This window comes from Rhinopithecus bieti, unplaced genomic scaffold (assembly GCF_001698545.2).
Source record: "Rhinopithecus bieti isolate Rb0 unplaced genomic scaffold, ASM169854v2 scaffold_42745, whole genome shotgun sequence".
Lineage (NCBI taxonomy): Eukaryota > Metazoa > Chordata > Mammalia > Primates > Cercopithecidae > Rhinopithecus > Rhinopithecus bieti.
The window spans coordinates 4,824,845-4,840,884 of NW_016819184.1; the positions used below are offsets into that span (position 1 = coordinate 4,824,845).

Genomic DNA, 16,040 nt, shown 5'->3' on the forward strand with positions numbered 1-16,040 from the left:
AAATCAGGAGTAGGAAGCTGCTTGGTGACCATGGGATCTGATCAAGAGGGCCAGACAGGCAGAGCACTGACCATTATCAGGCTTACCTAGCCCGATGAACCCACTTCATACTACCATACAGCCATCTCCACTAAGAGGCACAAAAACGCCCTCTCTCCAGGACAATTACTAATTGACTAAAACTACCTGAGTGATACATTCATTCTTTAGCTTTAATATACATCTAGTCAGGAAGCTATTTTATTTCTCTAATGTGCCCACAAATTGTTACTCTATTACCTTATGCTTCCCCCCCCCACCCCCAAGACAGTCTCACTCTTGTCACCCAGGCTGGAGTGCTGTGACGTGATCTTGGCTCGCTGCAACCTCCTCTTCCTCCTGGATTTAAGCAATTCTCGTGCCTCAGCTTCCCAAATAGCTGGGATTACAGGCACGTACCACCACACCTGGCTAATTTTTGTATTTTTAGTAGACAGGGTTTCAACAAGTTGGCCGGGCTGCTCTTGAACTCCTGGCCTGCCTGCCTCGGCCTCCCAAAGCAATGGGATTGCAGGCATGAGCCACACACCCCAGCCATACTGCATTATGCTTTGATCTACAATTTAGCTCTCAAGAAAGTAACTTATAGGCCGGACACGGTGGCTCATGCCTGTAATAACTAAATGAGATAATGTTCAAAGAACCAAGAAAATACCACATAAGTCAAATAAATGTAAAGATCTGAACTATTCATTCACAAAACAATTATTTTCCAGTGACTGCATGCTGTTAAAATATATATATATATAAAGAACACTTTGAGACAATTGGAGAAATGTGATTATGAACTGTTAGATAACAGAATCAATGTTGAATTACTTAGATGTAGGAATGGGGATGTGGGTGAGTAGGAGAATATTCTTGTTCTGGAAAGATGTATGTTAATATTTTGAAGGGTAAAGCATCATGATGTCTACAACGAACTGACCCAAGAGTCTTTCTGTATGGAGATATGCAGCAGGTGTGACAAAATGTTAACAACTGCTAAACTGAATGAAGAAAATACCAGAATGTGTTGCACTGAATTTTTAAAAATTATTCCATGGGTTTGAAAATTTGCAAAATAAAGAATGTGATCTTAAGATTCCCTCAGGAAGGAAAAAAAACTTGTAACACAATGTCAAGATAACCTCTTAGGTGAACACAAATATTAAATAAGGTTGGGTGCGGCAGCACAGGTCTGTCATCCCAGCACTTTGGGAGCCTCAGGCAGGTGGATCGCTTGAGATCAGGATTATCAAAGCCACCCTGGGAAACATGGCAAAACCCCATCTCTACCAAAAATACATAAAACAGCCGGGCAGGGTGATGAGCACCTGTAGTTCTAGCTACTCAGGAGGCTGAGGTGGAAGGATGGCTTGAGCCCAGGAGGTGGAGGATGCAGTGAGCCAAGACTGCACCACTGCACTCCAGCCCAGCAACTGAGCCAGACCCTGCTTCCATCGACGGGTTGATCAATCAATCAATCGCTAAAAAGATGAGCAAAGGCCTTATCAATATTTAAGGCTACTATATAACTTGAAATGCTGCATTTGAAATGTTCAAATATACTGCTTCTGTTTTATAGAAACAATAATTGCTTGCATTTTAAAGCTTCAAATGTTTCTATTTTAAAATTTAGCAAAAAAAAAGTATAAAAACCATTTATTCTTGCTTTTATCTCGTTTCTTGGGGAAAACAAAACAAAACCATGGACATGTTCAAAGTATTTTAATGTCCAAAACGAACTGTTTTTTTCTCTAGTTTCCATAGAAAATATAACTGACATAAAAAGTATTCCACCACTACAAGGAAATGATCCAGCAAATGCACTCCTGGGTTGAAACAGGGCAGAATGCCAGCTCACCAATGTGAACAGTCATGCAGGCTGTCATGCAGGGCTTTCCGAAGCACCGAGTCCTTGTCATAGATGCCCCAGGTAGCTTGTAGTACTGAATCAAGTAGGCAGTCTCCTGCAGTCCGGTTCCAAAGTGCATATAATCGACTGTCCAAACGTGTAGCCAATTCCAAGGACCAATTAATAATTGGAGACTCTTCTTCTAATTCTGTACGATGGATTTAAATACATGTTCATTTCCATACCTATGTCATTAGAGAATATTCATGGGGAAAAGAACCTATTTTCTAGATATAAAATGGTTTATATGTAATTTACCAATAAACACCTAAATAAAATTGACCAATCGAAATATAAACTTCTGAGTACCTGAAACATCTTCTGTCTCTAGAATAATTTAATCAACTTTTAAATTCTTTAGTTTTATTTTCTAAAAAGTGTTTAATATAGAAACACACACATTCTGGAACAGGAAGCAGAGAACCAAGGTTTTAAAATTTTTGTATCTTTATTTGTTCACTCTATGACAGTGAACAAATGACATATGACATTGTCATTTGATGACAGTGAACCATACAATGTAACACTGAACTTCAGGACTTTACATCTTTAATTTAAAATAAAAATAAAGCAAGTTGACTATACACCAAACTACACCATGCTTTACTAAACAAAACTTACTTGATCAGATGAAAGGTAAATTATACGCATTAATTCCATGCTTACCTTTTGAACGTCTCTATCAAGCACCTCATCAAATAATTTTCTTGGACAGTTGGGGCAAATCTTCAATATCTACAAAGAAAAAACAAACTTAAAAGATCTTTTGTTTCATAACTTATACTTAATTACACTTATTAATTATCTACTAGTAACTGTCTCTAAAATAATTCCCTTTCCGTTGAAGGTTATCAGATAGCTTTTTCTTAATATACAAGTATAACATGTGTGAGGTAAAATATTTCTTTTTTTTTTTTTTGAGACGGAGTCTCGCTCTGCCGCCCAGGCTGGAGTGCAGTGGCCAGATCTCAGCTCACTGCAAGCTCCGCCTCCCGGGTTCACGCCATTCTCCTGCCTCAGCCTTCCGAGTAGCTGGGACTACAGGTGCCTGCCACGTCGCCCGGCTAGTTTTTTGTATTTTTAGTAGAGACGGGGTTTCACCATGTTAGCCAGGATCGTCTGGATCTCCTGACCTCGTGATCCGCCCGTCTCAGCCTCCCAAAGTGCTGGGATTACAGGCTTGAGCCACCGCGCCCGGCCGTAAAATATTTCTTTTCTGGGCCGGGTGCAGTGGCTCACGCCTATAATTCCAGCAACTTTGGGAGGCTGAGGCCAGCAGACTGCTTGAACTCAGGATTCTGAGCCCAGCCTGGGCAACATGGCAAAACCCTGTCTCTATACAAAAAATATACAAAAATTAATCAGACGAGGCAGTAGACACCTGTAGTCCCAGCTACTCAGGAGGCTATGGTGAGAGAACTGTTTGAGCCTGGGGAGGCCAAGGCTGCAATGAGCCATGATCTTGCCACCGCACTCCAGCCTGGATGACAGAGACCCTGTCTCAAAAAATAAAAATAAAAAATAAATTTTAAAAAATTAATCATTCTGGGGTAAGCTTAAATACACAGAATGAGTGCATTTCAAATGAAACTTCCTCCAATTTCAGAAAACTTAATTACTATCTCCTCCAATTTGTAAACGTTCCTGTTTGTCTGAATATAAAAATTAAAAACACTCAGATCTAGCCCAAGTAACACTCCATCTCTACAAAACAATTAAAAATTAGCCAGGGGTGGGTGGCATGAGCCTACATACAGTCCTAGCTACTCAGGAGGCCAAGGCAGGAGGATCACTTGAGCCCAGAAGTTGAAGGCTGCAGTGAGCTATGATCATGCCACTGCACTCCAGCTTAGGCAACAGAGCAAGACCTCGTTTCAATTTAAAAAAAAACAAAAACAAAAAAACAGCAACAAAACAAAGAGATCTCAGATTAAAGATTTTAGAAACTTTGGGTGTTTGTTGTATTTATGCGATGCCAACTGACAAAAAACATTCTGGAGGACATTTTCAACTGTCAATGAATTGAAAAATGAAAAGTTGCTTCACAAACACAGTAGAAATAAATAAAATGAGTAAAAAAGGAATGATACATTCAAGAGAATGCCATGTGTTCAAACAATCTGACTCTACCCATCAAAAGCTCATGTTCTAATACCATCTCTTAATACCAGGTAACCAATATAGCTATCTAATTTCAAAATAACATACCAGAATGAAAAGGGAAAATTTTCAAAGGAGTTTTTTTAAAGGATATTCTAAAATAAAACCAAAGAGAAAAATAAACGAGTAAAACAGATTTTTAAAAAATAATCTGAGGTCCACTACTTCCTCTCAGATAGCAAAAGCATTTACTAACAAGTAGCCCTCCGTATGCTCACTTCCAGCATAAATAAGACAGTCAAGTAATTTAAGATGCACATGTAGTAGCTATGTTATGTGCGTTCTAACAAAAACATTTTTCACCTATATACACAAATATAACTATAATAAAATGAAAAGTCTTTTACATTAGATTTTGCAGTTACCTGCTGGCAATGTAAATGTTACAAGGTCAGTCAGAAAATAGCAAGCAAAATCCCCCTTTCTCTGATGAAGAGAGGCAGCTATCTCTCTCCGGATTTGTTCTGTCAGTTCAGGACACACCATTGCTGGAATACACTTTGCTGCTTGTTGAGACACCTTAAATACAAAAGAAACTTTCCTCTCACCTCATGTACCACAAATGGAAGCAGAAAACAACAGTATTTAAAATAAATCAGCAAAACTTTCCAATAACTCAAAGTTTTCTTTAATCTTAAAATATACTGGGTATTATTTCCTTACCAGTGAAAGTATACACCAGTATAACTTTTCAGCAACAGTCATAAAAATGTTTTATCCTCTGATTCAGTAACTCTATTTAATAATTTATCACAAGGAAATACTCAAAGACGCACATAAAAATTTATGGAAAAGGGTGTTGTTCATAGACATATCACAGGAAGAGGAGGGAGGACAGAAAACCTAAGCAGACTAACCATCGTGCACCCAATAAAAACATTCTTTAGAAGCAGAGAATCACAGCTGATAGAAAAAGGGAAAACTGCAAACACTCTTCTCCCACAAGATTCAAGTACCCTAACTTGGACTCAAAAAAAGCACAGTATTTAAAGGGTTAGTTCCCACTGACCTCAAGCCCCCTTTCTTCCTCTCCATTTGTTACCACTCTTGAGTTTTTAAAAAAGCATTTGGCATCTCCAAGTTTTAAACACAGACTGCCAACCTCTGAAGCTCAGCCTGACGGGAGTGAGATGGGAGCACTACTGCACAGTCCTCTAAGCAAGAAAACAACAACAAAAAAAAGGAAGGCTAAAACTTTCTTCTTTTGCTATTTTTTTCTTCTTTTTAAAATGCTAAATAGCAGCAAATGTTGCAAAGATTTAATTTAACCTTACATTTCAGTCATATCTAATTTGTGGAGCTAAATAAAAATACATACACAGAATTCTAAAATCACAGTTGAGCATCTGCCAGTAACAAACGGAATTCGAGGCCAGGCACAATGGCTCACGCCTATGATCCCAACAACTCTGGGAGGCTGAGGTGGGTGGATTGGTTCAGTTCAGCAGTTCGAGACCAGCCTGGCCAACACGATGAAACCTTGTCTCTACTAAAACTACTACTATAAGTATTAGCTGTAGTCTCAGTTACTTGGAAGGCTGAGGCATGAGAATCGCTTGAACCCGAGAGGAGGAAGTTGAAATGAGCTGAGATTGCGCCACTGCACTCCAGCCTGGGTGACAGAGAGAGATTCTGACAAAAAAAAATCCAGAGTGAGCCACAGTGAGCCTGTTCCCTGATGTCACCAACCTGGCCTTCCAGCCACAGTGGGGTCTGAAGCAACAGGTCTTCCAGCCCCTTCTTCTTCTCAAAGACTAAGGTTTACTGATAATGTCATCTACATCATATATGCAGACAACTAACTGCTATTGCTATTAAAGAAATAATGTTTCAAAAACCCCGCATACCCCACACAGTCACCTGACTCCCTATTCTGAAACTCCAGCCGGGTGCGGTGGCTCACATCTATAATCCCAGCACTGTGTGAGGCCAAGGCAGGAGGATCACTTGAGCTCAGGAATTCAAGACCTGCCTCGGCAACATAATGAAACTCTGCCTCTACAAAAAAACCCAAAATATTAGCTAGGCATTGGTGGCATGCACCAGTAATCCCAGCTACTGGGGAGGCTGAAAGGTGAGAGGATCACTTGAGCCAGGGAGGATGAGGCTGCAGTGAGCCATGATCACAACCCTGGGCAACAGAGAGAAAGCCTGTCTTAAAAGAAAAAAATTAAAAATTAAAAAACTCCTACAGGGAAATTCAGTTCTGCTAGACTTTATTCACCAAGATTACCATTAACCATGAAAATTCTCACTACATCTTAAATCCAAGAGCCCAACTATTCATCAACACTCAAACATGGAAAACCAAATATTAAATATTTTCAGAATATAATTGACTGTTTCTCAAGCAACATAGCTAAAACGGCTCCCCCAAAGTAAATTCAAAAATAGCTTATTCCAATCAGCTAGCTCTCAGGCCCTTTCCAAAAACCTGGAAAGACCTTTCCAAAAACCACCTGGACTGGATCCTGACTACCACAAACATTCTAAAAGAAACCTAGCCCCCCAAACAACCCCTTCCGCCACCATCCTTAAGTAGGATGTGCCCCTGGAAGCCTGCCACTCACCTTCTCACCTCTTCAACTTTATGGTTCTCAACTATCTCCATAGGCTAGGAGTTCTTAACTTAGGGTCCATGATCCTGGGAATGGTCCATGAACTTGAATGGGAATTTGGTTTTAATTCAAGTTAAATCCATTTTCCCCACCTTTTTCACCAATATTAAAATGTATTTTCTTATATATCACAAATTTAGTTTAGTATTTTGGTAGCTATTATTTCAATACAACTGATTTCCTTTGTAATCTCATTTACTTCTTATTGTATTTAAAAACAGTATTTTGGGAAGGAGTCCTTAAGCTTCATGAGACTACCAACAGGGTCCATGACACAGAATCGGATGAAAACTCCTGCCCCACATACATATCCCCAACTCTAATGTTCTCCTGTTCTCATTCCAAAAGAATTTGGCTGAGCATTCTCTGCAACACACCCCCTTAGTCTAGACTTAGTCCAGGCTCCCCCACTTCCAGTCTCCCTACTGGCTCCTTTAATTCTGTCCTTTGGAGTATTTATTCCATGGAGACTGAATCCATGACCAATTTTGCTCTTTGCCTGGAACAAACCCCCTCCACCTCTCCCACGCTGTTCCAGGGTTGTTCCACATGTCCCACAGAATACAGCAAAAGTAATGGTATATTGCTTCCTAAATCCATTTATAAAAGACACTGCAGGTTTCAAAGACACTGGATCACTCTCTTGTACTCTGTGCCTGTTTTGGATCACTTGCTGGGGGTGAAACCAGCTGCTGTATCATGAGCATCCCTGTAGACAGGCCTGCATGGCACGGAATTGAAGCCTCCGGCCAAAAGCCACCTGAGTGGGCTTAGGAACAGATACTCCAGCCCCAGTTGAGTCTTTTGACAACTACAGCCCCGGACCACTTGACTACAACCTCATGACATCGTATGAGTCAAAACTATTCAACTAAGTAGCTCCTGGATTCTAACCCTCACAAACTCTGTGAGATAACATACATTTGTTGTCTTAGCTGCTGAGTTTCCAGATAATCTGTGATACTGCAATAAATATACTGATGTTCTATCATCATCCCACTGTTAGTCCTCAGACTGTCTCAGGAGCTCAATGACTCATGATGGCCCCTCTAAAACCTTGTAATAATCTTCTACCTACCTCAGGGGAGCCCCTAAAGACTTTCACCCTAGTTTACAACTGCCTTCTTAATGCTGGCTCCTGTCACCACCAGCAACTATAACTCCACATTGATGGCCCTTCCAATATACAACAGACAACACGACTAGGCACCACAACACAAATGCAGCCAGGCCTTCAACACTAGAAAAACTCTAATTCTTCTATCTCACATTCTAAAACCTGGATCCCTCTATCCGAAAAGTTCCCTTCTCCCTTATTTATACTCAATAAGCCTGCCCTTTTGTTTTCATCATGGCCTTCAGTTTCTCAAGCCTCCCACCCCAGCTTCACTGGAATCTTACCAAACTGGACACAATACTACAATCATGTTTCCATCTAACCTTCAAATATTTTAATCCCCATACAGTGCCCTGTAGTGGTTCCCAAATATTGGCAAATTTGAATAAACAAATATGCAAAAGTATATACGAAAAGATATATACTGACAAAATTTGAACCCACAATTAATATGACTCTCTGCACTTTTACTCTATTTCTCTTACCATTAAAAATGTTACCTTGGCCAGACGTGGTGGCTCATGCCTATAATCCCAGCACTTTGGGAGGCCAAGGCAGGCAGATCTCTTGAGGTCAGGAGTTCGAGACCAGTCTGGCCAACATGGTGAAACCCCCATCTTTCTAAAAATACAAAACTAGCCAGGCGTGGTGGCATGCGCCTACAACCCCAGTTACTCGGGAGGCTGACACAGGAGAATTGCTTGACTCCAGGAGGCAGAGGTTGCAGTAAGCCAAGATCGTGCCACTACACTACAGCCTGGGCAACAGAGTAAGACTCTGGCTTAAAAAAAAAAAAAACCTGGATAATGTAGTCACATCCTGAATAATTCATAGGCAATCTCTCTCAATCATTTGTAGCATGTACCTAGTTATGTAAGCCAGAAACGGAAGAATCAGCTTAGGTCCACTCTGTATCTTCCCATATCCAATCAGTCAGTCTACTTCTTCAGACTGAGGGCCTCAGTTTCTCCAACCCTCTAACCCTCTTCCCATTTCTAAGGCTACCCTTCTGGGTACTCTTCTGTGGCTACCCTTCTGCCCTTCTGGCAGAAGTTCTTGCCAGCACCTCTGCAACCCCCTCCTAATCAGGCTCGCCCCCCTCCAGTGTACAGCAGCCAAAACACAATCTGCTCTGCTCACTCCCGTGCGCCTGTACCTAACACCATCCAGGGCCCTAGGGATAATCTTCAAATTCCTAGACACAGAAGATCCTTCATAATCCAACCCCTGCTTATCTTTCAGACTTCCCTTCTCTCCATTCCCAATCACCATCTCAGCCATGCTTATTTACCTGCAAGTCCCTGGATTCACCACAAATTCCACCATCTCTGCGCCCTGTAAAAACGCTTTCCTCAACTTCCCTTCTCTCCCTCATTCACTTCATGTGGCTAACTCCTAACTCTTCCCCTTCAAACTGCAGCAAAAACATTACCTGCTGTAAGAAAGAAGACATGACACCTCAAAACTCTTCAATCACTGGCATAGTGCTTGGCATTTACATCTACCAGGGCACAGGCTGCACAGAACCACCAGTTCATTTCTCTACTTTGCTGGAGATTCAATGAAGAAAAGAGCCAACATCTTTACAATTATCCCTTCTCAGCCCAGTGCATGGCACACAGTAAATATACAGTAAATATCTGTTAATTGAATGACTAAAGAATGACAGATACATTCCAGGTTTGTTTGAACCAAACATGATGAATCAAACATCGTTGTGACTATTCAAATATTTGAAAGCATATACTCTTAAAAGTCTCTTAAGTTTAATGTTATTTTTTAAAGGAGGTAAAAGAATTCAAAACATTTTAAAGCTGCTTAGAGAAACATTATAAAAATCAAAAAAGAAAACTTTTTTCATTAAAGAATAGATTTCCTTAATATAAAGGAACATTTAACCAAAATGCCAAACCTACCTCTGTAAGCAATATTGCTAGCATATCCTGCCTCTGAAAACGAATAGCCAAGTGTACAAGAGTGTAGCCAACATCAAAGGCAGAAGGACGGTTCAGCAAGCGTACTTCGTCTGCGGTGAGCTGACGTGCAATGTCTCCTCCTGATGACTTGTATGCTTCTATGGCAGCTAAATCACCTTCTACAACCCCTAAAACAAGCATCAAGATAGAAAAGCATTTAATTCTCACTTTCTTCAAAAAACACAAACCGTAGCAATCACTCCAAACTCTTTAAGTGTTTCTCTGTGCTTCCTGGATCCTGATGCATCATTTAAATGTCCTGTAAGCGTAAGGAAAATTAGTTTTTTGCCTTCCCTTTAAAAATTTTCTTTCCAGAACTAGAACTGCCTATACATTTACCTTACCATCAGAGCAGGCTCCAGGCTCTGGTGGGATTTAGAGGAATTATTAGACTGTAAGAATTGGATCGAAGATCGATAATCTAGTATAAGAAACCAGACGTCACAAGAGACACTGAGCCCCTGGTTCTGGTCCTGCATTCATCCTGACTGCAGAAACCAAGGAGACAGGGATGTGCTTCCAGCTGGTATTGAGCTCCTCCTGCCCTTTACACTGCATTCTTAAAGCAGAATCAAAACAAATGCTGAACTTTCCATACTGCTCTTTAGCTTTGAAACAACTTGGAGCAACTGAAACCATCTTCACTGTAAGTAAACGTTGGCAACATTCTGATTTCAGATTCTCTCACAGCCAAGTCTTCCTTATATCCATTAAGAATTATTAATAAAGTAAAAGTTGAACCAGATGATTTCAAATAAAATGTGCTAAAATAAAACATCACAATCCAGTTAGAATAGGGGGGAAACAGAAACATCACTTCTGCCCAAATCTATGAAGAACATTCCACTACCACTGAGCCATTTTATTAATCTTAACACAAGTTAATGTTAGGTAAATACAGTAATACTGTCTACTAAGCAGTCTCGTAAAGTACGGGTATCAGCTTGGGCAAAAAAAAAAAGTAGATTCGCTTCCAATCTACCACAAAAGGGGTTTAAAGCAACTTTTAAAAAATTATCTGTGGGACCAAATACTTCTAAGTGCTTCCTAAATTACATCAAGACAAATGTGTTTGCTGGATAGAATACTAATACTAGGTAAAATATTCTTAGCATTCTTTTAAAAAAGTATTTTAATTGCCATCTTGAATTAGGAATTAGATCAGACATATTCCTTAGAATGTAACAGATTGGTAAAATGCAACAATTTTCTACCATTAGTAAAGATAACAAGGCTTCAAAATAATTCCCACATTTACTGAATCCTCATGATATACAGGAATGCCTTGCCAGGCAATATGAGAAGTACAAAGACAGGGAAAATGTGACTCCAATATTCAAAGCAGTCCTTTCTGCAAATTTCGATCCTCTCCAAAAAAAAATGAACCCCTGCCCCAAACACAGACATACACATTCTTCAGGCTGAAAACCCATTATATTAAGAATGCCTTCTTATAGGAATTATTTTCACAGCAATGTGGCTTGATAAACTCCTCACTATGCATATAACAAGTTCAGCTACAAATGCCCCGCCTTCACCCACCTTACACATCCTTATGAGGAACAGTGCGCCCTAGAGAAGTCAAGGTAAAGCTTAATCAAGGATGGCATGCGATAAAGGCTATAAATCTTCCTAAAGGGGCAGGCCTTTCAAATAGACCAGAAAGTGCTACTTGAACTAAAAACAAATCTATGATTGAAGAGTTTTCTATTTCCAGTTATTATGTTCAAATACAAAAAGAACTCTAAAACTTCTGCTTATTTAATGAACAATTAAGTATAGCCTGGTAGGACCCATAACTTTTAAGATAATTCAATGCAGTTTTCTTTTACTGAGGACTGAGCATGCCCATGCCATTTCCTTCCACTTCACAGCATTTCTGTATGAAGGCAATGACTTTTCCCTTCAGTCCTATCAAAGTCCTTGACTATTTTCAGGTATATGTAGCATCAATGCACGTTTTATAGTCTTTAGTTCTAATCTAAAAATATTATCTACTTATAAACTTCTTGTATTACACAAAAAATGTTCCGAACACTTCCAAAAACAACCCATGAGTCTGATCAACTTACCTGAAAAAACAAAGAGGAAGAGCTGTACAATGCATGTGTATATATGTGTATGCATGTATGTAGGTGTTTGTATTTAATGTGTTCATGTTTATTTTTTATTTCTCAAAGACAAAGATGAGGTAATCTAAAGCTAAGCACCAAATAACTTCCTTCTTTTGCTTGGAAGAAGGGGAGATCTTCAAATCACTTCATTGTTTTTAGCTAACTCACCATATAGCTGAAGTCTAGAAGAATCTCATCTCAGAAATTCCTCTCTAATGTCTCTGAGAGATTTCTGTAATTAGAAGTTAATGAGCACTGGGCAGTGGGGTGCAGACTACACAGTACGACAAAATTAGCAAACTGTACTTTGGAACTATAATGTACAATATCATCACCCATTCTGCTTTCATTAAGTGCTTTTTAAAAATATAACCAGAACTTTCAATGTTGAACTGCATGGTATGTGAAATTGTATCTCAATAAAGCCGATATACACAAACACAACTAGGATTTCTATTTGACCTAATACAAAATGATCAAAAACACTTAATTAGTCCCTCCTACTCCATGCTCTGCATGAAACTACAAACAGGCATACTGCCCATTCCCTAGCATGGCAGACATACAGAAGATGAGGAGAACAGACTATTCTCAGTTTTTGACAGCACAAAATTCTCCAAACTTCCCAGAGCAGGAAAAACACACACCACTAAAGTATAGGTAAAAAAATAACATTTAAAAGAAAATTATTTTATTACCTAGTGTTTGGGGAATATGTAATTTCATTCTTTTCATTAACCATAAAAGTTCATAGTCTCGGTGACTGGTACATTTTCAGCTACAAAGATTAGTAAATTTATTACAAATCAAATTTCACGAAAATGTCACTGAACTATCCCAATTTTTGCTATGTCTTTATTGCACACTGCTCAAAGAGAACTTCTGAAAGTTTAGACATTACTTCACAGACAGGTTTTTGTTGTAGACATGGTGTTTAGTAGTATTTGGCCCATACGCATATAATTTAAAGTTTTAGCCACCGCATGTTTTCTACTTAAGGAGCAGGGAAAAAGCATCGTAATATATGCAAAAAAGAAAAAAAAAAAAAGCCTTACAAAATATCTGAGTTCTTCACGTAGTTACACTTTGAGCACCTTTTAATGTCAGGAGACAAAAAGAATGTAGGAATCAGGTAGAAGAGTTGGTAGACAGGAAAAGACAACAAATAAATGCAAGTGTTAAAATCTCACTTTATAGGACAAAGGCCAGGAAAAAATGAAAAGTTCCAAGAGAAGATAATCAACATATACATGTTTGCTAGGTTACTGACATCTCACAATGCCTCCAAGAGTAACTGAAGCATCTTTTTATTTATTATTTTTTTTTGAGACGGAGTCTTGCTCGGTCACCCAGGCTGGAGTACAGTGATCCAATTTTAGCTTACTGAAAGCAACCTCCACCTCCCGAGTTCAAGCAATTCTCCTATCTCACCCTCCCGAGTAGCTGAGACTACTGGTGCACACCACCACACCAGCTAATTTCTGTATTTTTAGCATAGATGGCGTTTCACCATATTGATCAGGCTAGTCTCGAACTCCTGACCTCAGGTGATCCACCCACCTCAGCCTCCCAAAGTGCTGGGATTACAGGCGCGAGCCACCGTGCCCAGCTGAAACATCTTTCTCTTAGTACTTTTTTTAAAATTTAACAAACGTGTACTATGCCTTCTGTCCCTTCCTCCTTCATATTATGAAGACAAATAAAAGGACAGCTGAAGACACTCTGAGAAGATTAATTTTATAAAACTAATCTGCAGTATCATCATACATTCAAAATTGAATGAAATGCACAATTAGCCTAATAGCAAAACATAATTACAAATAAAGGGTTAATACACTTCTTAAAACATGAGGACCTAAGAATAAATGAAAGCCACTATATTATATATTACTAGCTAAACAGTTAAAAAAAATAAAAAGCAAACATATTATTCCGTAAGCTGGGCCAGGAGCAGAGTTTACATATTTTGAAGCCACAGGTCAATGACTCACTGGGGACTTCACAGCTACTATGGAACTCCATTGGTTAGAATTTAGAGCTGGCTCATAGATGTTTAGAAAACAGACTTATTTTTTCCCCCATATATGGCACAGTTTTCAAAGTTTTGCCTTATTTTCCTTTATGACATTAAAATTGTAATGGTTACTAACTTTGAAAAGAATGCCAAATGGTAAAAAAAAAGCCAGGACTTACCTGAGCCCACATGGGCCAGCCCAACACTACCCTGGAGTTCTATGGTAGCTGTGACATCACAGCATGGTTTATGCTGTGGGGTCAGGGTGGACCTGGAGTCAGCTGGCACAATTTCAGGAACCCTTGAAGAGAAAAGTTAGTTTTAAGTGGTAATGTTCAGAATGTCCTTTACCATGGTCAGAGAAAGACGCAGATGTGGTTTTCCTCTAGCCAGAGTTTAACTCATTTAACTGGTTTTCATATTAAAAGGAAACTATACCCCCCAGTAATACTTTTTTATGTCATAAGCATTTGGCTATCGTTTAATCCTGAACCTGGCACAGATATTCACAGCAAATTCCTGAAAAACTAATGAGCTGCTTTTTAAATAAAATGACGTCAATATTTTTTAAAGTGTACCTTCAAGTAGGCAAAAGCACAGGAACAATCTCAGAAATAATTTGAGCAGGCCAAACCACCTCCTGGTTGTATTTTCCACATAATAATAGCAACAAGTTAATATCTACTATTTCTATTCCTAGAACAGTGCTACAAAACAATAACCTATTCAAAAGATCAACAGATGAAAATCAAAATTATAAACAAATTCTTAAATTTAATCTATATCATATCAAGTCTAGCTTGTATTTAATAACCTCACTGTCCATTACTAAAACATCCTCTTTAGAAAAATAAAAGATTCAATGAGAGAAGGAAGTCAAATATTCACTAATTAAAACTTTTAAATTATCTGTAAGTTTGACAAACTATGTCAAATATAGTCTATACTAATGAGCTCTTTTCTCCTTACATCTTTGATCAGAGTGTTAACAAGCCACTCTTGTGAAAACAGAAGTCCCCGAAGTCATGAAAAAATACCTAACCTAACAGATACTTTCGTAAGAAAGAAGATCCTGCCAAGCAGGAAGAACTACTGCTGAAAGCAACATGGAAGGACTTAAAGGAAACATGCCACAAAGTTATCTTTGGGACAAGTGATCAGAGACAGGGACAAATGTTAATGGGCTAAAACAGATGAACATGAGTTCAAATTATGAAGGTCACTTAAAATATCACTGAAAATATTCAACTGACAGGAAATTACGGTTCTTAAAAATCTTAGGTTCCGGCCAGGTGCAGTGGCTCACACCTGTAATCCTAGCACTCTGGGAGGTCAAGGTGGGTGGAACACCTGAGGTCAGGAATTCAAGACCAGCCTGGCCAACATGGTGAAACCCCGACTCTACTAAAAACACAAAAAAAATTAGCCGGGCGTGGTGGCGTGCGTCTGTAATCCCAGCTACTCGGGAGGCTGAGACAGGAGAATCGCTTGAACCCAGGAGGCAGAGGCTGCAGTGAGCCGAGATTGTGCCACTGCACTCCAGCCTGGGCAACAAAGAGCAAAACTCTGTCTAAAAAAAAAAAAAAAAATCTTAGATTCCAAAAGTAGATTTTGAAACTCATAAAATAGTGTATGCCAAAACCACATTCACCACTGAAGTCACATGCAAAAGTTTTTCTAACTTCAAAATAAAAATTTCATTTGCCATACTGCCAAGTTACCTTGGCTGAATTTGAAATCAAATTTTACATTTTTATACTTATACTATCTCAGGTAGGCCAGGAGAAACTAGTCTAGCCCACCTTTTTTTACTAGAGGGTAAGTGAACATTTTAAAAGTGGAAATGGGAGGTTGGGTGCAGTGGTTCACACCTATAATCTCAGCACTTTGGGTGGCCAAGGCAGGAGAATCACTTAGAGCCCAGGATTTGAAGACCAGCCTGACCTGAGCAAGACAGTAAGATCTCATCTTTACAAAAAAATTTTTTAAATTAGTCAGGCATAGTGATGCATGCCTGTAGTCCTAGCTACTTGGGAGGATCACCTGAGCCCAGGAATTCGAGGCTGCAATGAGCTATGATCATGCCACTGCACTCCAACCTGGGT

At 39.3% G+C, this 16,040-nt stretch overlaps 1 protein-coding gene across 1 annotated transcript in view; it reads right to left on the reverse strand.

Moving 5' to 3' along the window:
- The window catches only part of ZRANB1 (zinc finger RANBP2-type containing 1), a 50,833-nt gene that overhangs the window by 11,650 nt on the left and 23,143 nt on the right, over positions 1-16,040 (reverse strand). Inside the window, 5 exon segments of the mRNA XM_017858643.1 lie at positions 1,886-2,084; positions 2,584-2,657; positions 2,659-2,671; positions 4,462-4,615; positions 9,748-9,935. Coding sequence (XP_017714132.1) covers positions 1,886-2,084; positions 2,584-2,657; positions 2,659-2,671; positions 4,462-4,615; positions 9,748-9,935 — 628 coding nt within the window.